This window comes from Cetorhinus maximus, chromosome 10, assembly GCF_964194155.1.
Source record: "Cetorhinus maximus chromosome 10, sCetMax3.hap1.1, whole genome shotgun sequence".
Taxonomy (NCBI): domain Eukaryota; kingdom Metazoa; phylum Chordata; class Chondrichthyes; order Lamniformes; family Cetorhinidae; genus Cetorhinus; species Cetorhinus maximus.
In genome coordinates, this window is record NC_135888.1 from 91,531,773 (window position 1) to 91,558,234 (window position 26,462).

A 26,462-nucleotide genomic window follows, 5' to 3' on the forward strand; every position below is an offset into this window, starting at 1 on the left:
GGTAGAGTTGAATATCATCAGCACACTTTAGAAATTATTTTTAGATGATGTCGCCATGGGAGAATATAGATGAGAAATAGTAGAGGCTGGGGATACATCTTTGGGGACACCAGAAGTAATGCGGAAGGAGCTGGAAGAAAACCCATTGCAGACGATTCTCTGGCTGTGACTGGGTCGATAAGAATGGAACCAGGATAGGGCAGTCCCTCCCAGTTGACGGACTGAGGGAAGGTGTTTCAGAATTTACCAAAGTCTGAAGACATGTCAGGAAGACAGTTTACCAAGGCCAGAATCACATAGGAAGTACTTTGTGAATTTGATTTGGGTTATTTCAGGAATGTGCCAGTGGGAGATTTTCAAACACAGAATTGCAAAAAACAAGAAGGACTGGATAATGCTTTATGATTCGGCTGGATCTAGTGATGAATGGTTATAGCAGTCATCACTATAAACATTAAATTCTGCATCCCTTCACTTTTCCTGCATAACAGTGACTACATTTCAAAAGTACTTAATTAGCTATAAAACCCTTTGGGAACTCTTAAGCTCATGAAAATCACACAACTAATGCAAGCCTATCATTTTTTCTTTTATAAGGTAGCAAAGGTGAGGGCTGTAGCAGGGGTAACAACCAGGGTGAAAGCGCACAATGTTTTTAATAGGGGCAAGGGCAGAAGCGAGGGTGTGTTTGAGCAGATCAGTAGTTACAGAAATGTTGTGAATGGGAGGGCCAAAGGCTAGCTAATTGGCAATTTGAAAGTGCTGATACAAATATTACGATCCCAGCGGATGTTACTACTGGACAAGTCAGATCCCAGATTGAAACCTGGCTTGATAGATCCTATCTTTTGTTTTAAAGAAACCGTGGAGGAAAGTTACTGAACACATTCACAGGAGGCTGCTAGTGAACTTTTAACACAAGTAATAAAGCATTTATAAAACTAGAGAAAACAATTGAACTATATTACACCAGACCAAAAAAAAGGTTGGAAATATATCAATACAGACAAGAAAATGATTGAAATATTCACTATTCCTTCACCCCAGATCCATCTTTACAGAAACATACAAATTGGGAAAGACAAAACAATTTACCAAATCTACCTTATACTCTAATATTCAGGGTAAATATGCAGTACATGTGAACTAACTGGTGAACTGCGGACAGACACACCACACTCCAAAGTAAGTGACAGGTGTGACCAAAGCAGGTTCTATGGATTTCTCAATAACCCACCCAGACACTCGTTACACTGAGCCAGCTGATCTCAAACACTGAAACTCTGCTTTCCCACAAAGGTTGCCAATCCTCACATTTCAAGAACTCGCATGGGAATTCTCTTCAAACATCACTCCCACTCGGATGGCTTCAACATGAATCCACCTTAAGGGTTTCAATCTCACCTTCTGAGACTCCTTTCTCCTGGGTTCTCCACGTACGCTCAAACTTCACATTCCAAGCCAATTTCAGACCTTTGGTTGTGTCAAGCAGAACATCACTGCTCCAAAAGGGTACCTTTGCCTTTACAGAATGGAGTCACCAATCTTCAGCCGCCCTCTCAGATCTTCAGGGCTTCTCTCAAGCCAGCTTTCTTCCAGGTCTACTCCACACAGCTCTCTCTTTAACTCTGAGCTTATTTCTCTGCTCCTTTCAACTTTACTTAACAGGATTTGTTTCTCATCTCTGTCCTTGTCCCTTACCTGGTACTGTCTTCTAGCACCTGTTTCTGATTTCTGTCTTTGCCCCTGCTTGGGACTTTCTCCTGGGAACTCTCCCTGCTCCCCTCCCTGTGTCACCTTCCTTCTAATGGTGCTCCGGTTCAGGTCATCTGATCTGCCGCTTTGCACCGTTTCACCTCTTTGCTTCCTTTCCTTCTGTGCATGTACGCAGGGCCAGTTTGCAGACTGAAGAATGTAAAAAACACGAACTGCGCACGTGTGGAAATTTCCCGGCCAGCACATGCACAGGAGGCCTGAAACCTCTGACTTTAAATTAAAGGTAAGTATTTGTGTTTCTGAACAAATGAACATTGAGAACATTTTCTGGAGGTGGGCACTGAAGGACGTGCAGTTAGCAGGGGGAAAGGAGATGTGGGGAGTGTTGAAACAAGGAAGTGAGCAGAAACGGCCTTACCTATGGAGAAAGACATAGAATTAACGTTTCAGGTTTGGGATCTTTCATCAAAACTAGGAACAGTTAGAAGCCTAATAGATTTTGAGCAAGTAAAAGGCAAGGGGTGGGATTTTCTGGCCCTGCCTGCTACTAGAATTGTCCGGTCCTGCCAAAGTCAATGGACTTTTGGCTGGGTCGCCGCAACCCCCGTGGTGAGTACCCCCCACGGCGGGACCGGAAAATCCCAGCCAAGGGCGCAAAGAATAACAAAAGGGAATGTCCGTGATGGGGTGGACAGCAGGAAAGGCTAAATAACGAAAGGTTTCATGGTACAAAGTCAAAGGGAGTGGTAATGGGACAAGATACAAAAGGTGTGTCTAGAAGAGGTGTGAATGTCCGAATCCCATTTGAACACAAAATGAAGGAAACAAGAGAGGAATGAGAAAACAAACGAGCAAAGAAAAACAAAACAAAATGGGGGCAGAGGTTATGATCTAAAATTTTTGAACTTAATGTTGAGTTCAGAAGGCTGCCACAATACACTGACAAACAGACACAGGGAATCTCAAATTACAAAAGCAGGTTGCAGAGCAAGATTTGGATACAATTCTGAAGCTTTGTGAGTGAGTAGGATATGAACAATAGAATTTTGGATGAGTGATGTTTCTAGTGGGTGGAGGATGGAAAGCTAGCCAAGAAAGCACTGGAATAGACCAGGCATAGATGAAGGTATCCATAACAGATGGGCTGAGATAGAAGCGGGGATAAGTGATTATTAAAGGTGTACGGAAGCAACTTTTAAATGAAAATCACATGGGGCCAGAAGCTCAGATGAACAGGATGCTAAAATTGCAAACAGTTTGGTTCAGCCTGTCAGAAAGTCAAAAAAAAAACAAACAACGGCACAAAAACGTCTCCAGAAACTCTATGTAACTGTACCTGAGAAAGTGGAGGATCTCTAAATAATGTTTGAAATGGTTGCTTCAGGCTTTTTACCACCCATGGTTGGCAGGCAGGAGCTTAAAGTGGTGATAGTCAAGTGGCAAAATTGGCAACTGGTAATTGTTTCACTTGAACACAGTTTGAATATATTCATGAGGTTCCTACTTGTTTCAGACTGAATCTCTAGGTGCCAGGAATTACAACCCTGGAAAATTAAATCAGCTCGAAGTGGGCTTTTTTTATGCCAGTCACTTTCCCCGTTTGAAAAATAGTTAATGCATGGTCAGCCGGGAAACCAGACAAGCTAAACCTTATATTGTCAAAATCTGAGAACACTGTAAACTATACTGGGCTATGATTTTATTTCCCAGGCTTGCATCATCAAAATCACATGGAGATTACACATAGCTGTAGTGCATTCGCCTCAGATGGAATGGAGGCAGGAAACAGAAATCCGAAACAAGCATTTTTACTGGCTTTGGGTTTTTACTAAATAAAAACTACTGAAACAGAAAATTACACTATGGGGAGATATGATACAGACCTTTAAATGCAAGCCAGAGCTCAAGAGAAAGCTGCATCCAGCAGCAGTGATACAGTGGCCGGAAGCAAAATGGAGAAAAGACGACATGTTTCGCTACTTCAAAGACAATGGCAGGGGTAACAGTAATTAACAAAAAAAAAGAGAAATAAAAGGTTCAGTTATCAGAGGTTCCATCACCAAGGAGTGCTTCCAACACAGTTATTGCATAGGATTGCAATAGTTGCCTGGAAATATATCTGTACAAGAATGCAAGTAAGATTGAAATTGGAAAAAGGTTCCTACCTCCCACATAGTTGTTAAGTGTAACCAGCCTGCAAAGAAGGTGGTTAATTCAGGGTTAATTTACGACTTTAGAAGCTGGATCAATATTTATAGAACTGTAAATGAGCTACACAACAGTCAGGACTTTTATTCATTCACAGGATGTAGGCGTCACTGGCAAGGTCTGAATTTATTGCCCATCCATTATACAACTTTAAGGGCAGTTACAATTCAACAATATTGCTGTGGTTCTGGATCACATATAGGCCAGCCTATAAGTAAAGGCAGCAGACTGCCTTCCCCAAATGGACATTAGAGAACTACCTTGTTTCACACCCATCTGGTAGTTTCATGCTAACTATTACTGATACTTGGTTTTTAATCCAGATTTATTGACTTTAAATTCCACAGTTGCTGTGGTGGGATTATGAAGTTACCTCTCTAGATCATTAGTGCAGGCCTCTGGATTGCTATTCCAGTAACATAACCACTACACCAAAACCCTGCCTTGACTTAGTTCAAATGCCATTATACGTTTGGATGTGTGGAATTCCAGAAGCATCTGTTGTATCTTAGCACCAAAGACTAATTTTTCCAAATGTTTGCTAAAAGGTGCTGGACAGACAACATTTTCTTTAAAAAAGTAATTTAGTTCTATAAATAACTAATTGCCAAATGAATTATAATGTTTTCTATGAATCCTTTTATTTATATATCATCAGTAGGTTTGCCAGTATAGAAGTCTAGCCTTGTGTATAGTTAATAGGATTGACAGTGGACATATTTGTATCCTACATCTCTCCAAAAAAAAAATTATGAAACTTGAGCCACAATCATAGAGTAGAAAGTAAAAGAGACAGGTTTTAGTTTGAGAAAGATGAGGCCTGATACAGGGATAAACAGGTTATATAATTCAGCGGAACGACTTTTGAAAATATTCGTTCATGGGATGTGGGCATTGCCGGCAAGGCCAGCATTTATTGCCCATCCATGTTTGCCATTGAGAAGGTGCTGGTGAGAAACCTTCGTAAACCACTGTAGTCTGTGCGGTGTAGGTTTACCACAGTGTTATTAGGGCAAGGTTCGGGGATTTTGACCCAGTGTCAACGAATCTACAGCAATATACTTCTAAGCCAGGATGCTGTGCAACTTGAAAGAGAACTTGAAAATCTTGGTGTCCCCATTCCCCATGCCGTCCTTGTTGTTTTAGGTGGTAAAGGTTACAGGTTTAGAAGGTGCTGTGAAGAAGCCTTGGCGAGTTGCTGCACTGCCTCTTTTAGATGGTGCACTTTGAGCTACAGTGCACCGGTGATGGAGAGTGTGAATGTTAAAGGTAATGAATAGGGGCCCAGTCAAATGGAATGTTTTGTCCTGGAAGGTGTCAAGCTTCGAATGTTGCTGGAGCTGCACTCATCCAGGCAAGTGGACAGAATTCCAACACACTCCTACTTTGTGCCTCGTAGATAGTGGAGAGGCTTTGGGGTGTCAGAAGGTGAGTTAATTGCTGCAGAATACCCAGCGCCTCTGACCTGTTCTTGTAAAAGTATGTATGTAACTGGTCAAGTTAAATTTCTGGTCAATGGTGTTCCCAAGGTTGTTGACATCAGGAGACGCAGTGGGATTTAAGGGGAGATAAGATGGTGTCAATGTCACTGGGCTAGTAATCCAGAGGCCCAGACTAATGCTCTGGACATGGGTTCAAATCCCGCATGGCAGTTGTTGGAATTTAAATTCAATTAATGAAATTGAAAGCTAGTCTCAGTAATGGAGAAAGTAGAAACCCAACTAGCTCACTAATGCCCTTTAAGAGGGGGAAATCTGCCATCCTTACCTGATCTGGCTTACATGTGACTCCAGACCCATAGCAATGGGGTTGACACTTAACTGCCCTCTGAAATAGCTGAACAAGCCTCAGTTTAAGAGCAATTAGTAATGGGCAAAAAATGCTGGCCTTGTCAGTGTCACCACATCCCATGAAAGAATGCTTTGTTTTTCAAAAAAATTCAGTGATGGTAATGGCATTGAAAGTCAAATGATTCAGTCTTGTTGGAGATGGTTATTGGAGACAGGTACTTGTGTAGTGTGAATGTTAGCTGCCACTCAACGTTGTTTAGGTCTTGCCCAAGCCTGAATGTCGTTCGCATCTTGCTGCATGAAGACAGAGACTGCTTCAGTATGTAAGGAGCCATGAATGTGGCTGAATACTGCACAATCATCAGTTAGCACTCCTCACCTTTAATGAAGGCAAGCTCATTGATGAAGCAACTGAAGGTGGTTGGGCCTAGGAATCTGAGGAACTCTTGTAGCAATGACCTGGGGCAGAGATGATTGGCCTCCAGCGATCATAATCATCTTCTATGCTCAGTATGACTCCAGCAAGTGGTGAGTTTTCCCCCAATTCTCAGTGACTTCAATTTAACTAGGGCTGCTCGGTACCACACTTGGTCAAATACTGCCTTGATGTCAAAGGTAGTCACTCAGACTTCATCTCTGGAATTCAGCTCCTTTGGCCAAAGGCAGTAAGGAGGTGTCAAGTCCACTGGTTCTGTGGAGCCAAACTGATTGATGAATAGAGTATTGGTGAGTAAGTGCTACTTGTGAATGACATCTTCCATCGCTTCGCTGACGATCGAGAGACTGATGAGGTGCTAATTTGTTGGATTGGGTTTGGCCTGCTTTTTGTGGCCAGGACATACCTGGGCAACATTCTGACATTTTGAAAAGGAACAATTATTTCTCAACTATCAAAATCTTATTTGCATTATGTTGTAAAAATGACAGCCTAATATTGATGTGAAATTATGGAAACTTTTTAAATGCTTCTATTGCTTCATGTTCAAAAAATTAGAGTATTAAGCAAAATACATGCACTATTAAACATTTGCTGAACAATGCTAAGTTATTAGGCTGGATTTTTGTCTAGGCTGCCAATGTGGCTTTATTGTTTATGACAAACTCTTAAAGCCCTAAATAAGCGTATAAAGCGCAGTGACCGAGTTCATATTAGGAATAACCTTTGTCTGCAGCATAAAAAGATTCATTATTTAGCACTAAGTTGTACTTTCGTTTAGAAAAAATAACAAATGCTTAGTTAGAGTGATAAATAGGAATATCACTATGACATAGCAATGGATATTCTCCTGAGGTTAAGGCGTGCTGTTTAAGCAATTTCAGAGGAGGTTTACCCAGCTCTAATGAGCAACTGTCCGATAGTGATAATGAAGCTTGGTGAACAAAAAGAGGTGTTCAATTTCCCTTCACTGACCAAAAACATTAAGAAAACAATGAATGCAGAATACAAGGATTTGGACTTAATTTAAAGTTATTTAGAAATAATCCTGATTAAAGAACTGTTTACTCTCGGTGAAAGTAAAGGGATAAAACAAAACAAATACTCAATTGAACAGCTTCTTCTTCTTTGCAAATTCTTTGTCCAAAGGCAGGTTCAACCCAGATTCACAACCTCTGCCAGAGGTAGAGCAAAGAGGCAGGTCCCAAATCCACCCCAGCTGGAACAGGGATCAAACCCCATGTTGTAACAGGGATCAAACCCCATGTTGTAACAGGGATCAAACCCCATGTTGTAACAGGGATCAAACCCCATGTTGTAACAGGGATCAAACCCCATGTTGTAACAGGGATCAAACCCCATGTTGTAACAGGGATCAAACCCCATGTTGTAACAGGGATCAAACCCCATGTTGTAACAGGGATCAAACCCCATGTTGTAACAGGGATCAAACCCCATGTTGTAACAGGGATCAAACCCCATGTTGTAACAGGGATCAAACCCCATGTTGTAACAGGGATCAAACCCCATGTTGTAACAGGGATCAAACCCCATGTTGTTGGCACCAATTTGGCCATCCAGCCAACTGAGCCAACCAGCCCCCCAGGGAATCCAAGTAGCACTTTTACATGCATGTTGAAGACTGGAGCTATGGGCAGTTCTTTCCATCACATGGCTGACCATAAATCTCTCCTGCTCTTAATGCCCGCCATTGGTATATGCTGGAAGGATTTGTAGATTGATACTCAAACTGTTCGGCCACGTTATGAACACATCTTCCTTGGCTTCTGGAGTGGGACTTGAACCTGGAACTTCTGGCCCAGAAGCAGGAACGCTACCCACTGCACCACAAGACCTTGTTTCTTGCATTGCTTAAAAACAAATATTCCAAATTACAGAACCTCTCCTCTGCATAATGGTGTTGAAGTACATTATAATTGTCACTTTTTTTTTTTTATTTGTATGGCTTTAGCAAACAGTCCATTTTAAAGCTTTAGATAGGTTTATTCTTCAAAAATATCTAGAAGAAAAATTGGTCCGTATGCATTTTTGGGCGCAGGGGTTGCAATTCACAACCTGTTGTAGGTGGGACCCGCAAGGCAGCGCCCCAGCCAGAAGTCCATTGACTTGTGGCGGGACCGGAAGATCACAGTGGCGGGCGGGTCCGGAAAGTCCCATCGAGAGTTTCCATCTTCCCAATCACCAAATGGATGAAATTGAGGCAAGGGCTAGACTTTGAACAAGCAGCCTAACAAGAGATTTGGTGGAGGGGTCAAGAGATGTTGTGATGAGGTAGAGCAGAGGTTGTCAATGTATGTGAAATCTGATATCACATCTTCAGATGATGTTGACAAGGAGGACATACAGATGAGAAATAGGAAAGGTTGAAGGATAGACTCTTGGGAAACTCGAGAGGTAACAGTGTAAGGACAGAAAGGAGAGCCATTGCAGGAACTTCTCTTGCTATGTCTGAACAGGTTAAGAGTGCAAACAGGCAAGGACACTCCCAATCAATAGACAACGGAGGGCGGGTATTGGAAAAGGATGGTGTAATCAACTGTGTCAAAAGATTCTACAGAGTTTCATCGTAGCCATGTGCCAACTACCATTACATACAATTAACCATGTCTACTCTTCACGACAGTAGTGAATAAATCAAAATAGGAAGCATACAGCAGTGATAAACAAAACTTACTTTTAACTAAGGTTTGGAAGACTAGACATTGCTTCGAGGTTATTTCTAGTCATTAATTGCTTATTTCATTTTGTGTTCTTTCAAAGCTCTATTGATTCAATTTAAAAAAGACCTACCACTGAATCACAAATCTAGAAATTTTAAACTGTTCGAACTATGAAAATCAGTATTCAATGTCCTAATGATAGTGTCAAAACTAATACATTTCCAGCATAAAATTAACCTTTTAGCCTTATTAGAATAGGATTTCCATAATCAAAAATGAGACCCGCAAGATAGGAAATCTTAAAATACATACAATAATGAAGATGACAAAAAATGCAACAATCTCCCCAAGCCAAAGGTTAATGAGATAAATAGTTGAAAAACTGGTGCCTTACCCTCTTGAACAGCTTGAAATGGATTGTTGGAATCAACAAATCTGACAGAGAATGTTATCTTTTCATTTTGCAATATTTCTTCATTCATGTTCATTTCAGCCACAGCTAATCGAAACATTTTGTCATCCTTTCTGGCAGTCTCCTCAAAAATTGCACCTGAAAAAGGAAAACATATTGACATAAGCCCATTTACTGGAGACTGCTTAGACAATGAGCTGTAATTGGCAAATGTTTCAAGTAGCTGAACTCTACATCAGTTCCATGCATTAGAAAAATGTTAAAAATAAACTGCACTACTAATCTTTAAACATAGGGCAGGATTTTCTGCCCTGCCCTCCACCCACCCCAAAACACGGTGTGTTTTTCCCAGACAGTGGGGGTGGCACATAATACTAGAGCTACCCAGCCCACCACCTTCCCAACTACCCCCAGGTTGCCCCCATTATATGGTAAGTGGGAAGGCGCCAACATCAGCAGCCTGCCCACCATACTGAGCTTGATATCAAGTCAATTGATCAGGATATTACCCTGTCCACAACATAACATGGTTGGCGTGGGCAGACTGTGTTCTGAGGTTAAGTTGTAAAAATTAGGAAGGGGGACACATCATTTGGGGCACTGGCTCCATGCGCACAGGGCACTCCCCCCAACCCCCCCTCCCTCCCCACAAGATGAGACCCCAGCCCCCCACTTCATTCCTCATTACCTGCCCTCCACCACCCATCTCTTGCCCCTCCCGGGGCTCCCAGATCCATTCCTGCATTAAAAATCTGGTACTATGGCAACCATTGCTCTTCTTCCTGCTCCTCCTCGCAGTTCTGGCAGTGCCCACTACTGTGTTCTGGCACTGCTGAGATTGCTAGAGCTGCCGGCCAATCAGATCTCAAGGGTAGGACATCCTGTCCACTGAGGGTTAGAAGTCCCACTGCGAGCTTGTTTAGTCTGCTGGCAACGTGTTAAGGCTGCGGGCCAGGCTTCTTCCAGGTCTGTTAACTGCCGGTTGGCTTTCCTTCTGGGGGTAGGGGAACTGAGCATTCTGCCCCCCCTTCCCCCTCTAAAATCCAGCTCATGGTGTCCGATTTCCATTGCTATACAATAATAAAATGATTTGCATTGAAGTCACATTGACTATATTCCTTTCTGTTGCATTAATTAATTCGAAGGAATTATTTCTGAAGTCAATATTTTTAACGAGGCATTCAACAATAATGATGTAAACAATACAATTGCATGCCTACTGTTTTAATCAAGACATATCAGAAGTGTGCAAAGGTTTAAGACTTCAAATTTTTGGCACCAGAATGCAAATTTGAATTTCCATTTTGTAGTTAACATGACTTAAATTTCTTTCTTTCACTAGGTGTTCATCCTTTCTCAGTACGTCTTTGTTTCTAATCCAGACCAGTTAGAAGCCATCAATGCCAAAATCCCCCAGGTAGGATGTTCTATCTGTAGTTAACCAGGGACACATGTATTATCCACCAGAAAAAGTGTTTTGAAGTATTGATCATACTACACCAAATGTACTTTTAGACTGTATAACTTTCAAACAAGCTCATGGGCCAGATTTTGCTCTAGGAACAGCAGTGAGGGTGACAAAACAAAAACAAAAATAAAAACACCTGGAAAAACTCAGCAGGTCTGACAGCATCTGTCCGTATACGGACTTGAAACGTTAACTGTATTCCTCTCCGCAGATGCTGTCAGACCTGCTGAGTTTTTCCAGGTATTTTTGTTTTTGTTTTGGATTTCCAGCATCCGCAGTTTTTTGCTTTTATCTTAGTGAGGGTGACAACACTTGCCACTATTTATGTAGAAATTGGACAGTGAGTTCTGGTGACCACACATGCATAGTTAAGTGTGGAAATCTGGAAGGCGCTGCCCAAAATGCTCTGTTCTTCCCAAATAGTTTTGAAAACAGCATCGTGTTATCTGGCTCCCCATTCAAAAAAATGAACGGTGTGAAGTTACTATACTTGCCTGAAGTACATATATGCCCTAAAATCACGAGGAGAAGTTAAGGCTTGTCCATTCCCCTCCAAGTGCCCTGCTAACCATGTTTTAATTACTGACAAAAAGGTCCTCTAACATGAAAATCCAGCCAAGAGGTGGGTAACACGAATCAGGAAATTCCCCAGCTTGGCGTGCCCACTTCAGGGAAAAGTGCCTTATGAAAGACGTGATTTTCATTCCTGGCGAGGGAGTGGGTGGGATGTATGCTGGAGTTGGGCCCACCGTCCCCAGCAAAGAAGTTCAGAGGCAGCCACAGGTGCTGTCAAGTGCCAAGCCCATCTGGGTTAAAGGCCTGCCTTGTTCCTCTGGGACTTTGTCCTAGTTAGATTGTGTAATATTAGGCCCTCTTGCCCTCACACCCCCTCACCAACTCCCAATGCCCCATCCATACTAACTCATGCCCCTTACCCAACCCCAATAGGCCCTCATACTCTGCATATAAACCCATGCACCTTCACCCAGCCTGTTGCCCCTTATAGCCCCTATGCCAACTTAGTGCCAGCTCCTGCTAACTCACGACTTCCCCATTCACCCCCATGGCCCCTTATAACCCTATATGCCAAATCATGCCCCCCACCCATCCCCAATGGTCTCTCATACTCTCCATGCAAACCTATAGCACTCCCATTCACCCAATATACACTCTGTACAGAACCAATGAACCCTACAGTAATACATATATGGAATAGCTTAAGGAACAGCCATTCATAACTTTCTCAAAAAACTCCTTTTGCTACAACCCTATAAAAGTGCCAATCAGCCAGACCTCTAAAGCATCAATAGAAGAAACTTTAAGCACCAGACACCTCTTTATCTTGTGTAAATAAACACTGAACCATTGGCAAAATAGATCCAAGAGGAAAACTATAATGCAATGGTTTCCCATGTGTGCTGCCGTTTCGACAAACTAATTAAATTCTGGGCTCTCAGACAAGTCTCATTGTGCATCAACACCCATCTCATCCTGGCCAAGACTTGCCTTGTTGCCAACAAGGTAGCCCTGATATCATACTGGTCTGACTCCAGCAAGCTACCATGAGATGCCAGTTGCAGGAAGATAGATACTGTTTTACTTAAATGAGATTCAGGCCTCAATGTGGCTTTTTTCATCCTTGGCATGGGTTGGTAGCTGTCTCACTTTACCAATCAGCCATCTGAAAGCTACTACGTACATCTGTAGAACACAGCACGGAGGCAGCGGTGTAGTGGTATTGTCACTGGACTAGTAATCCAGGGACCCAGGGTAATGCTCTGGGGACCTGGATGCAAATCCCACCACAGCAGATGGTGAAAGTTGAATTCAATCTGGAATTAAAAATCTAATGATGACTATGAAACCATTGTTATTGTTGTAAAAACCCAACTGGTTCACTAATGCACTTTAGGGAAGGATATCTATTGTCTTTACCTGGTCTGGCCTCCATGTGACTCCAGAACCACAGCAATGTGGTTGACTCTTAAACAACCTCTGAAACGGCCTAGCAAGCCACCTCCATTCTAGGGCCATAAGGGATGGGCAATAAATGCTGGTCTGGCCAATACCCCCCCAATCCCATGAACGAATTAAAAAAACAATAGTCATAACACTTAAAATTATTAAGATTGGTTGACCATAAGGTGATATTTGTCTGCTATTTTGTTTTGGTATGGATTACTGTTCTTTAACATTAAATTTAGTAATACTTAGGCCAAGTCTGCATCTTATCTAATATTACCCCATATATCAAATTGCACCCCAGTTTTAATTGTTTAGGTTACAGTGTGAGGTGTAAGATTGAAATCTCCTCCAACTGGGAAATTTATGTACCATAATTTAAAACCCATGGACATGTTTTGGCCTTATGATTGGAACTATAAATTTCAAAAGGATAAGCTGCAGTCAGCAGGACCGGGCTGGGCAGCAAGGGGTTGATTTAGACATTTAAGTGAAAACACAGTGACTCATCAAAAGGGTTTGGATATTAAATAACATGATCAAGAAGTCTGATTATCCAATACAATGGCACAAAGGACCTATCATCAATACATACACTCAAGGAATTATTCAACCACCACAGACAATAGTACTGGAATTGGGCCATTCAAACCCTCATTAACTTTGGAGCCAAGTGCTGTCACTGTGCCACCTCAAACAGCAGGAGAATTGCTCAATGAGAACTAATAATATTCATCTGCATACATCTTCCATGGAAAACCCTGTACTTTTTCAACTAGGAGCTGATGACATTTGTCTGGACTTCGCATGGAAATCAACTAAACGAACATTGGAACAACAGGAAATATGATTGGACATGTCTGAGTTAAATTATTATAAAAGGCAGAACACATCTGAGCATCTGGGCTGTAGTTGGAAGGTGGTATAGTCTGGTCGCCTTGACTCAGGCTTACAGTCAACACCGGACAGGCCCGCCATGTTGGGGATTGTAACTTTCAGCAAAATCGTAGTGATATTGGTCTGAGGGTTTTGCAAAGGTTTGGGGTGGAAACTTGGTGTTTTTTTGCCGGTACCTTGTAACTTGTTTCAGTCATATCTTGGTGATATTGGTCTAAGGGTTTTTTTCCTTAAGTTTTCAGGACAGGGCATAGTGTTCTTCCAGGGCATAATTTTACATTTAGCATGCGTGCGCGCGCCTGAAACGCCGGAACATAAAACGATGTGCGATGATGTCGCGCACGCGTCCTGATGTCATCGCAAACTCACGTGATATTTCATTCAAGACTCTCCCTCCTCCCCCTGCCTGCACAGGTAGCACTCAGCGCTACTACTCTCGATCCACGCAGGCCAGGCCTTAATTGGCCTGCCCGCGTGAAATTGCGGTGCAGAGCCGATCACATGCGGTGGCTGGCTCCACGACCGCACCCGGCCGCTCCCGCCGAGCCCACCCGACGACTGGAAAATCCTGGCCCGTGTTTTTATAAGTTTCAACCAAGCTGTGGTGACTTTGGGCAGAACTTTCCCCGTCAGGCGGGAAGCCGATTCCCGCATGCACCCACCGACCGACCGAAATGTCGCACAACTGCGCAGTGACGTCGGGACACTCGACCAACGTCAACGCACGTCATTTTACGCTCGAGTAGGTCAGGTGTGCGCCCGCCCACCAAGGTAAAACTTCTGCCCTGTCCGTCAAGTACTGGGAATAGGTTGTTTTAAATTGAGTTTTGTACTGTGGGGTTGTGGGTGATTCAACAAAGCGATTGTGAATTATCAGAAGAAACTTGTCACGCTGGTTGTTCTATTCGAGGCACACACACGTGAATCTGGTGTCATGAACTTGAGTGTTGGGAGGGTCTCCAAGAGAAAAGGGGAACCCCTATAATGTGAATTCAATAGAAACTGCCTTTAGAGAAGAAAAATGAGGAGAATGTTGTATTGGGTGTCCTTTACAGAGGGGCAAACTAAAAGAAATTTAAGAGAAATTCTACTTAAGAGTGTTGTTAGAAAATTTAAAACTTATTGGAAATGCCTCTTCAGTTGACTGACCAAGTCACAGCTGTCGTGAAAAGCAGATTACAGCCATAAATTACTTGCGGGAATATTGAACTTTTTAAGGACGACCTGTGTTTATTTTAAAAAGGAAATACAAACAAAGATACTGAGCAAAAGGTGGCTGATGACGCAAAGTGACCACTTTCTGGAAAATTTCTATGTGGATTTTACTGACAGACCTGGCCTGAGAGAACATGGAATGTCGCACCTGAAAGATGTCTTGGACTGCTTCAAACAGAGACACTTGAAAGGGAGATAGGAAAGATGCAAAAGACTGAACTTTAACCTCTTGTGGTTGCGGAGACAAAGACCGATTACCACATCTGAGCAGTCATCTAAAGTCCACCTCCTGTTGATTTATACCTCCGAATGTGTAAAATCATTGGAGATGAAAGAAAACTCAGGGCACATGACATGGAATCCCCCCACTCCCCCCTCACCCCCTCCCCTACCACCCCCCTCACCGCTCCCCCTCCTTCCCTCCTTACAGGAATACGTTGGGAAAAATGGATTAAAAAGCTAGCTGCAGAGCTGTGCAGTGGGTGCTGGTGTGCTCAGAGTGACAGCACAAAACGGCGAACTAGTCAACTCTGCAGTTGCAGGCAAGGTTCAGCAGAAGCCACAATTTAAAAGTAAATAGGACAGCTTCTTCAGTTACCCTGCAGAACCAAGTGTCTCCAGGCCAGCTACAAAACTGCCAAAGCCACCTTTACCAAAATCATCCAACTTAACGGCTGCAACATACCGCCACCTACACCTCACAGACAAGCCAGAGGCTGATTCATTTTTTAAAAAAACTTTTATTTGGACTCAGCTTCTCATTTCTAATCAGTGTGTATGTCTGTTGCGTTTTTAATATTTTTTTCTCTCATATGTACAGGAGAACTTTTTAGGTCAATATGTAGAGGGTCCAACAAGGGACAGCGCAGTGCTGGACCTAATTCTGGGGAATGAAGCCGGACAGGTGGCTGAGGTGGGGGAGCATTTTAGTGATAGCGACCACAACATGTTACAGTTTAAGTTTGTTATGGACAAAGAAATAAACAAGTTGCAAAAAAATGTTTTGGATTGGGGGAGAGTGGACTTTAGTAAAATAAGGCAGGATCTGGCCAAGGTAGACTGGGAACAGCTACTTGTGGGGAAATTTATAGAGGAGCAGTGGAGGAACATTCAAAAAGGAAATGGGGAGGGTACTGGCTCAACATGTTCCCTCTAGGGTGATAGGAAGGAGTAACAAAGCCCAGAGAACCATGGATGACCAGAGATATTCAGGTTACGATGAGAAGGAAAAGAGAGGCTTTTATCAGGTACAAGGGAAGCAAATCAGCGGAGGCATTAGTGGAGTACAGAAAGTGCAGGGTGGAGCTTAAGGAAGCAATTAGGAGAACAAAGAGGAGATATGAGAAAGCTCTGGCTGGTAAAAGTAGGGAAAATCCCAATGTATTCTATAAGCATATCAATGGGAAGAGGATAACCAGGGAAAGAGTAGGGCCCATAAGGGACCAAAGGGGCAATCTATGGGTGGAGCCAGATGACATCGCTACAGTGTTGAATGAATACTTCACATCTGTCTTCACCAAAGAGAATGAGGATGAAGTTATCAAACTCAGGGAGAGAGACTGCGAGGTTCTTAAGCAAATTGATATAGGGAGTGACAACGTACTGGAGGTGTTGGCAGGCTTAAAAGTGGTCAAATCTCCAGGTCTGGATGGTTTGTGTCCCAGACTGCTGAGGGAGGCAAGGGAGGAGATCGCAGGGGCTCTGACCCAAATTTTTAATTCCTCTCTAGCCATGGGCAAGGTGCCAGAGGACTGGAGAACAGCTAATGTGGTTCCGCTATTTAAGAAGGGTTGCAGAGATAAGCCAGGGAACTACAGGCTAGTGAGTCTCACGTCAGTGGTAGGGAAACTACTGGAGAAAATTCTGAAGGAGAGAATCTATCTCCACTTGGAGAGGCAAGGTTTGATCAGGGATAGTCAGCATGGCATTGTCAGAGGGAGGTCATGCCTAACAAATTTGATTGAATTTTTTGAGGTGACCGCCAGGTGTGTAGATGAGGGTAGTGTAGTTGATGTAGTTTATATGGATTTCAGCAAAGCCTTTGACAAGGTCCCACATGGGAGACTTATAAAGAAGGCAAATGCACATGGGATACAGGGTAATTTGATAAGGTGGATTCAAAATTGGCTTAGTTGTAGGCGACAGAGGGTGATGACAGAAGGATGCTTTAGTGACTGGAAGCCAGTGTCCAGTGGCATACCACAGGGATCTGTGCTGGGTCCCCTATTATTTATCATTTATATACACGACATAGATGATTATGTGGGGGGTAGGATGAGGAAGTTTGCGGTTGACACAAAGATTGGCCGAGTAGTTAATAGTGAGGTTGAGTACCTTGGGCTACCGGAAGATATAGACGGGATAGTCAAATGGGCAGATAAGTGGCAGATGGAATTTAACCCTGAAAAATGTGAGGTGATACATTTTGGAAGAAGTAATCTGACAAGGAAGTATTCAATGAACGGCATGACACTAAGAGGTTCTGAGGAACAAAGGGACCTTGGCGTGTGTGTCCATAGATCTTCGAAGGCAGAAGGGCATGTTAGTGGGGTGGTGAAAAAGGCATATGGGACACTAGCCTTTATCAATTGAGGCATAGATTACAGAAGTAGGGAGGTAATGTTGGAGTTGTATAGAACCTTAGTGAGGCCATAGCTGGAGTACTGTGTGCAGTTCTGGTCACCACATTATAGGAAGGATGTGATTGCACTAGAGAGGGTGCAGAGGAGATTCACCAGGATGTTGCCTGGGATGAAACATTTAAGTTATGAAGAGAGGTTGGGTAGACTGGGGTTGTTTTTGTTGGAGCAGAGAAGACTGAGAGACGACCTGATCAAGGTGTACAAGATTTTGAGGGGCATGGACAGGGTGGATAGGGAGCAGCTGTTCCCCTTAGTTGAAGGGTCAGTCACGAGGGGACATAAGTTCAAGGTGAGGGGCAGGAGGTTTAGGGGGGGGAATGTGAGGAAAAACCTTTACACCCAGAGTGGTGGCGGTCTGGAATGCAGTGCCTGGGACGGTGGTGGAGGTGCGCTGCCTCACATCCTTTAAAAAGTACCTGGATGAGCATTTGGCACATCATAACATTCAAAGCTATGGGCCAAGTGCTGGTAAATGGGATTAGGTAGGCAGGTCAGGTGTTTCTCACAGTATCAGTGCAGACTCAATGGGCCTCTTCTGCACTATGAGATTCTGTGATTCTGTGAATAAACTTACTCTTTCTTTGACTGAAGAAAGCCTGGTAAAATTGGCTCCTTCTAAAAGTAAGTACATTAGAACTGGGAAAAAGCATGAGGCGGGGGTGGGGGGAAGAAGGGGGGAAGGATCCCTTTTAAATTAACCCTCTTGTGACCAACCGAGAGGGTGGAATAAAGAAATGGGGTCAGCTAATTCATCCTCACCTGGGAGCATAACAAAATTGGGGAACCTTGCCCAGGGGCCAGTTGTAACACAGCTACCAGAACAGGAGAAGGTAGTGCACACCTCAATAGTGAGGAAGTAGCCAATGGATTAAACATGTTTCAAAATGTATTAAGAGATAGAAACTGTTCCAACAAGCGGGAGAATGACAAATTTTGTACCTCTGTTCAAAGAGGAAATGAGAGGCCTGTCAATTATCAACAGTAGCTATTATATTAGAAGTATAAAAAGTGGTAAAGACAATAGGCCTGAAATTTCAGTTAGGCTTGGAACATGTGGTAATTGTTGCCCTATGGAGAAGAGCCCATAAAATGTTGGTGGGAGGGAGGAAAGAGAGAGTGAATACTCTACTTCCCCTTATCAACGTCAAGGGGGCATGCATGTTGGGTTTCCATGCCATTTTAACCACTCAATCTCTCTCTCAAGAACTCTCCGATTTGGCTGCCAGCACATTAGGATGGTCACCATTATTGCACCTCTACAGGCATGGATCACTCACTTCAAGCATATAAATAAATCCGTCTCCTCAATTTGTGCTGAAGCTTGTTGTCCAATTGGAGTCACCTCAGGCAGATAATTATGAGGTAAAACAAATGAATACTGAGGAGGAAATGAAATGATCAGAGATTTTCAACATGATTTTGTGATGGAGAGGTCATGTCATCTCAGATTGAAGATTTTTTGGAGAAGGAGAAATAGAAATTATTGATATGCAGTAAGTTGGGTTTACACAGGCCTCCAGAAAATCATTTGATAAAGTGACATAAGATATTTATTATAAAAAATGAATGCCATTAGCTTAAAGGAAAGCACAGCAGCATGGGTAGAGATGGCTGAAAGACAGACAACAAGATTAAGTAGTAAACAAATGTTTCTCAGACCGGTGGTAGGTAGGAAGAGGCCCCATAAATCAGTAATAGGATCAGTTTTGTTCTCGATAGTTGATTCCTCTATAGCTTTGCACATATGAGTCAGGAGATATACTAAATTATGCAATCTGAAGTGAGAGTGGGAGAACTACAACACTTGCATGCTATAGGAGTTTTATTATATAAATCTCCCTTGCTCTTGTTAAAGTTACTCATGGGAATACTATAATTAAATTGTAATATTGGAACTGAGCAGGTGAACCATCAGGCATCCTTGGAGTCTTGTGAATTAAATAAATATTGGAGGCAAAATAAATAAATAAATTGTAAAAAGTGACAGGAATTAAATAAATGAAATGGAAGGTCAGAGATTAAATAAGAGAAACTGGGGACATAATTAAGTATCAGGGCCAGGAATTAAATAAATAATGGGAGCCTCAGGCAATTGCACACCCCATTAGCAATAAGAGATAATTTGTTTATGGAATGTTGGCAATGTAACATTAACCATCCCTACCACGGATTCAAATAAGGAAATGGCAGAGGCCAGGATCTTACACTCGGTATGCAGGCACGCGCCTAGCATGCCGGAACGTAAAATGTGTGATAACATTGGGCGTGCGTCCTGACATCATCACAAACTCGCGCAATATTTCATTTGGCGGGCACGCGCTGGAGTCAAGATGAGCTTTCCTAAAGCTAATACTAAGTAAATAAAACATTTATTTTGAAAATAAAAACTTGTCCCATCTCATGTGACACAGTCACATGAGATGGGAGATGTTTCATGAAATTTTTATTGCATTCATTAATTTTTTAAAAAAAGTGTTTCAATCTCCGAGGCAGCTCCGCGCTGAAGCGTTCTTTCGCGCACATGCACGAAATTGCACACTAGGCCCGACTCTCCCTCCTCCCCCCCCCGCCTGCACAGGTAGTGCCCAGCGCTACCGCTCGTGATCCATGCAGAATGGGCTTCAACTGGCCCCGCCCACATGAAATTGCGGTGCGGAGCTAATCGCGGGTGGCGGTCGGCTCCCTGGCCGCCCCCGCCGAGCTCGTCTGACGAATGTAAAATTCTGGCCAGAGGTTTTGAACAAATATTTTGTATCATGGTAGAAGACACAAACAGCATCTCAATAATAGCAGAAAGTCAAGGGGCAAAAGGGAGGAACTTAAAACAATTACCAATAATGAAAAAAATACTAGGAAAGCTAATTGGACTAAAGGCTGACAAGCCCCCTGGACCTGATGGATTGCATCCAAGGTTCTTAAAGGAAGTGGCTGCAGAGATAGATGATGTCTTGGTTGTAATCTTCCTAAATTCCCTAGATTCTAGATCCGTGCAGAACGGAAACTACAAATTAACACTCCTATTCAAGAAAGGGGGGCAGAAAGCAGGGAAATATAGGCCAGTTGCCCAACATCTGTTATTGGAAAAAGCTGGGATCCATTACTAAGGAAGTAGTAGCAAGACATAGAAGACCATAATAAAACCCTGTTGACTCTGCTTGATTGTACAAAAGGGAAATCATGTTACATCCTCAAGGAACAAGCAGGGTGGACAAAGGGGAACCAGTAGACAGTGTATTTTGATTTCCAAAAGGCATTCAATAAAGGTGCCATGTAAAAGGTCACTGAACAAAATAAGAGCCCATGGTGTTGGGATAATATATTAGCATTGAGGATTGGCTAACTAACATGAAATGGGGTGTTGGGATAAATGGGTCATTTTCAGGTTGAGAAAGTGTAACTGGAGGGTGCAACAGGGATCAGTGCTGGGCCTCAGTTATCTACGATCTTTTCATGACTTGGATAAAAAGATGCCAAGTGTGTTATAGCCAAACTTGCTGACAGTACAAAAATAGGTGAGAAAGCAAGCTGTGATAAGGACTGAAAGGGCACAATCTTACACCCTTTAAAATTAATCGTGCTCCGACCCTTTCAGTTCCCATTATTAACTTGAAAACTTTGATCAAATCATGATTTCCTAACCAGATTACTAATTTGCCTCAGTTCCATGAGGAATTTTATTAAATGCTTTCTGAAAGTCGAAACATCCATATAACATCCATAGAAAATCCCTATCCATTATTTCCATTACCTCTTCAAAATTTCAGGTTCACCAGGCATAGCCTGCCCCTTTACAAATTCATACTGGCTCTCTCTAATCAGCTGAATACTTTCAAGATATTCAGTCCCTCTACAGAAAATTATACACAGAGTAATTTCCAAAAAAAAAATAGATGTTAACTTAACTGGTCTATAATTTCTTGGTTTGCCTCTCACCTTTCTGAAATAACTGGTATGCACAATTTCTTACCTAAAAGGATCAGTTCCCAAACAGACAGAACTTTGGAAGATTATATTTAGGGCATCTGCAATGTTCTCACCCAATTTCTTTAGCACCTTGGGATGGAAACCTTTTGGAGATTTGTTAGTCATCAGTGCTATCTCCATTACTGTTATTTTTCTGTTAATTTTGGTGAATCCCCCATTCTCAATTCAATGGTAGTTTCCCTGGGATGTCTATCCCCTTTCTCTACTGTAAACCCTGACACCAAGTAATTATTCACATGTCTGCTACTTCCTTACTTTCAGTGACAATATCAGCTTTCAAGGGGTCTACATTTTCCTGACCATCCTCCTTTTGCTAATGTTCTTATAAAAACGATTCTGATATTCCTTGCAAGTTTCCTTTCATTCTCCATATGGAATTTGAACACCAAGCCTCACACCGTCCTGACTTGGAACTACATCACCATTTCTTCATCATCACTGGGTCAAAATCCTGGAACTCCCTTCCTAATACCACTGAGTGTACCTTCACATGGACTGCAGCAATTGAAGAAATCAATTCATTAACTTTGAGGGCAATTAGGTATAGGCAATAAATGCTAGTCTTACCAGCACTGCTCACGTTCCATGAATGATTTTTAAAAATGACAGCTTGCTTCTACCACTAACATTGTCTACCTCTGCCTCTAGCTGAGTCCATCTACTACTGAAACGCTCATCAATGCCTTTGTCATCACCTGCCTCAACTATTCCAACACTCTCCTGCCTAGTCTCCCATCCTTCGTAAATTACAGCTGATCAAAAACTCAGCTGTATGTATCTTATCATGCAACAGGTCCTACTGTCTCAACATCCCTATAGTCAGCAATCTATATTGGATGTCAGTTCCCCAGCACTTCAAACTTAAAGTTCTCATCCATGTGTTTAAAACCCTGTATGGTTACATTCTTCACTATTTTTATAATCACTGATGTCCCAAAACTTGACTGATCTAATGTTGTCCATCCACCAGCTTTCATCATTAATAGTTGTGATGCTTTCGGTCACCTAGATCCTGTATTCTGGAACAATAGCATAGTGATAATGTTACTAGACTAGTAGCGCAGAGGCCCAGAATAATGCTTGGAGACGCGAGTTCAAATCCCATCACAACAGCTGGTGGAAATTAAATTCAATCCTCCTTCGACATTACCTTCCAAGAATAACCACACAAGAATACCACTACCTGCAAGTTCTCCTCCAAGCCCGATCTGGAAACGTAATGCTGTTCCTTCACTGTCGCAGGGTCAAAATCCTGAACTTCCTCCCTAACAGCACTGTAGATGTACCTACACCACATGTAGCACAACACTTCAAGGTGGTTAAACACCATTTTCTCAAGGCAGTTAAAATGGACAATAAATGCTGGCATTGCTAGCCATGCTGCATCTCAAGAATAAATAAAAAATGCCACCTCTCTCTACTCCTTTAGGATGCTGCTTAAAATCACCACTTTATTGAAGAATTTGGTAATTCCTCCTACTAGTTTCTCCTTTGGGTTCTCATCCATTTTTTAAAAAATATGCCTTTGAGCAAAGCATTGGATGTGGGCTTTGCTGGCTGGGCCGGCATTTATTGCCCATCCCTAGTCGCCCTTGAAAAGGTGGTGGTGAGCTGCCTTCTCAAGCCACTGCAGTCCGTGTGGTGTAGGTACACCCACAGTGCAGTTAGTGAGGGAGTTCCAGGATTTTGACCCAGCGACAGTGAAGGAACGTCGTTAAATTTCCAAGTCAGGATGGTGAGTGACTTGGAGGGGAATACATGTTGTTGTTGTTGTTGGACCAGATACAAGGCTCTATTATTTTGCATTTTATTCAGATATGCTCCACCAGTTAATTCTCCCTCGTCCAGGTTCAGCAAAGATGAAAAAAAACGAGTCAATTAGCACACATTTGTGATATTCCTGGCAACACAAGCCTCATGTGCATTACAAGCCTTTCTTGTTACAACTCTTATTTAAAGTATTCTCAGCCGACACATAGGCAAATATGAGTGCAGTTAACAGAACGCAGATCTTTGGGGAAGACAGAAGACACTGGACGTCTTATATTTTGTGTTGCTGGAGGGATTTAGGAAAAGTGAAAGCCTACTTCTGCAGAAAACACCTGCGAGTTGAGTAACGACTTTGGGTACTACAAGCTGATTGATGTATACAGTTGCTATGACAAGAGATCTAAAGCACAGGAGACAAGTGCAACAGCTGCCTTCACCAGCACTGCAGGGCACCATTGGTGTAAGCTCAAAAATCCAATTCTTAACTTGTCACAAACGTCACACAATACTTTTTAAAATCAAATATAAACCTCCAAAACAGTGGACATTGGACCAACTAACATAAGAAATTAGATCTGTGGTTACACAATTTTAGAAGGGCACTAGCCATTTCATTAATGGTAACGGAAAATAATTAGAAAATAGTCACAATTTTAGATTCTGTCATGATAGCTCTGCTATTTGTTCCAACACAGAGCTGACTAAATAGTTATCAAAACCCAAATGAACTCAGCTTTCAACCTGCACTGAAACACACAAATAATTTAATGCATATTGTTGCAAATATCTATAGTTCATAATTAATAGCCCAAAACTTCTGACCTCTGGAGGATCGCACCCCCCTCCTCCCCACCCCAGCCCCTCCAAGAAGCCCCCACGCAAAGGCTGTAAGGGAATTGCCTGGGATCATTCACTGGGAACCATCCAATACCCTGCAGGAAAGGTTTGAATTAAAACTACTTAACTCCTGGGTAACTATAGTACTAACATCCGCCAACACTCCACTGGACATCCCTCCCCCATCCCCCACTGACCACCTCAACACCCTGACCCATCCTACCCGTCCCACTGACCATCCGGCATCCCCCTCAACGACCATCTGACTGCCCCCTCCCCTCCATCCTACACACACACCTTCTCCCTGGCTTCTTAAAGTGGCTGGACCTTACTTACCTACTTTTGAGGCAGCTAGGGCTGTTAAAAATGGGGCATGGCTTCCTTTCCTCCAACTCTGTTGCACTCAACTGAGGGCCTTCGGAACCCACTGCACTACCCTTTTCTGATGCAGCCTGAGTCAGAAGGTCGGGCTTGAAAAGTGCAGTTGCATTTTAGTGTAAATAAAAAGGAGTGGAGTTGCAATCCAACGGTGATTGCCATTCCTCGGAAATTCTAGCCCCATATGTTTTAAAGGAGCTAGGGCTGTTGCCATGGAGACAGTGAGTCAGGCTGGAGCCTTGCTTAGAAGGTTCTTTTGTTTAAGTTACCTGTATTTGTTTGCTGACAGAAGCAGTCAGTTCAGTTTGGGGAACAAAGGCAGTTGTAGGTTTGGTGAAGATTGCATCTCACCAGGTTGGGAGAGCCAACAGGAAGTAATGGTTAGTTAGGGCTGCATTTCAAGTAGAGAAAACGTCAACTTAATTATTCACTGGATGGAATGTGGGTGGGGCTCTCAGTTTGATTTTGAGAGGGAAAAGCAGCTTGAAGATTGATGCTAGCTTGCAGCTAGTGGAAGAAAACTACAGTGGTCCTCACAGGGCCTTGTGGTAGAAAGCCATCAGCAGAGTTAGCTTGGGAACTATGGGAAGGCTATTGGATCATCTGACAACACAAACAAGGAGCTGCAGCATCCACAGTCATGAGGTTGGTAAAGGAAAAAGTAGGAGGGCCCTGGTAGCAACAATTTACTAAGGACATTGTGCAAAGAGGAATAAGTCTGGTTAATAATTGCCATAACATTTTTTTTCCCCCAAAGGTGCATAATTTAAAAGGGAAGAGTAATGTGTTTAGATCAGAACTCCAAGTTTTTGCGTGTCTTACCAGCAGAATACATTCAGTATAAAATACATTTTTTTTGTATTTCTGATAAATTAGACAAAAATCAGACTTATCCATAGGGAACAATATTGATGCCAACTCTAAGTTACAGAATAATTTGAGTTATAGAAAGGAACAAGGTCAGGATAAAAAAAAAGTTTGTTCGGCCTACCCTTCTCCACCTCTTTCTGTCAGTCACCCATTCTTCTTTCAGTTTCACTGCATTTATCTCTCTCACCCCCACATCCTTCCATCTGGTCTTAGGCCTTCCTCTTCTCCTTCTTCCTGGCAGTCCCCACTCCATCACTCATCTCACTACAGGTCCTTTCTCTCTCTGCAACAGAAGACCATACCATTTCAAGCTCTGCTACTTCCCTCAATAATTTTGAATCTTCGCTGACCCCCTGATGTACTGGTTCCTGATCTTTTTCATTTCTCTACACATCCATCTCAGCATCCACATCTCAAATAGTATCCAGTCGTTGTCTCTCTCTTCTTGATGTTGCCCAAGTTTCTGCACTATATAACAAGGCCAGTCTCACAACCGTCTTGGAGATTATTGCTGGAACTGAAAGGAACACTTTGCTATCACATTACACTCCACAGCACATCTTCCAATTACTCCAACCAGAGCTAATCCATTGGTTAATTTCCATTCCCATACCTCTACCTTCTGTCACATGTCCTGCTTTAAACTGAAAGGTCAGAAGGATCATGACCCCAGGTACTTGAAGCTGCTCACTTTCTCCAGGTCTTCACCCATAATCTTTACACCTTCACTCTGATCGTCTTCCCTAGTCTCAAACTAATAGCACATATACAGTCTGTTGTCTACGGGTCTTCATACTCCTGTCTTCCAGTGCTTTTCTCCAATTCTCCAGATACGCAATCATTTTCTCATCATCCCCACCACATAGCTCAATGTCATCTGCAAACATCCTTGACCATGGCTCTTCTTGTCTCACTTGCTCAGTTGGAACATCTATGTCAATCAGGAAGAGGAAGGGACTCAGTGCCAATCCTTAGTGCAACCCAACTTTGACTTTGAAACCCTCATTCTCCCACACCCTGCTTCTTACTCTTCGTCTGGCACTCCTTGTACATGTCCTGTAATAGTCGTATATATTCTCAGGAACTTCATGAATTCTAGCACATCTTCAGACTTTCTTTCAAGGCACCCGGCCATAAGCTTTCTCTAGATCAATGAGTACGGTATTCATACTTGTATGCTCATGTGTGCATATTTA

General features: G+C 42.7%; 1 protein-coding gene across 1 annotated transcript in view; it reads right to left on the reverse strand.

Annotated features, from left to right (window-relative positions):
- The window catches only part of LOC144685834 (glutamate receptor ionotropic, delta-2-like), a 428,425-nt gene that overhangs the window by 383,296 nt on the left and 18,667 nt on the right, over positions 1 to 26,462 (reverse strand). The window contains exon 2 of the mRNA XM_078550780.1: positions 9,226 to 9,381. Coding sequence (XP_078406906.1) covers positions 9,226 to 9,381 — 156 coding nt within the window. The remainder of the gene's footprint in view (positions 1 to 9,225; positions 9,382 to 26,462) is intronic.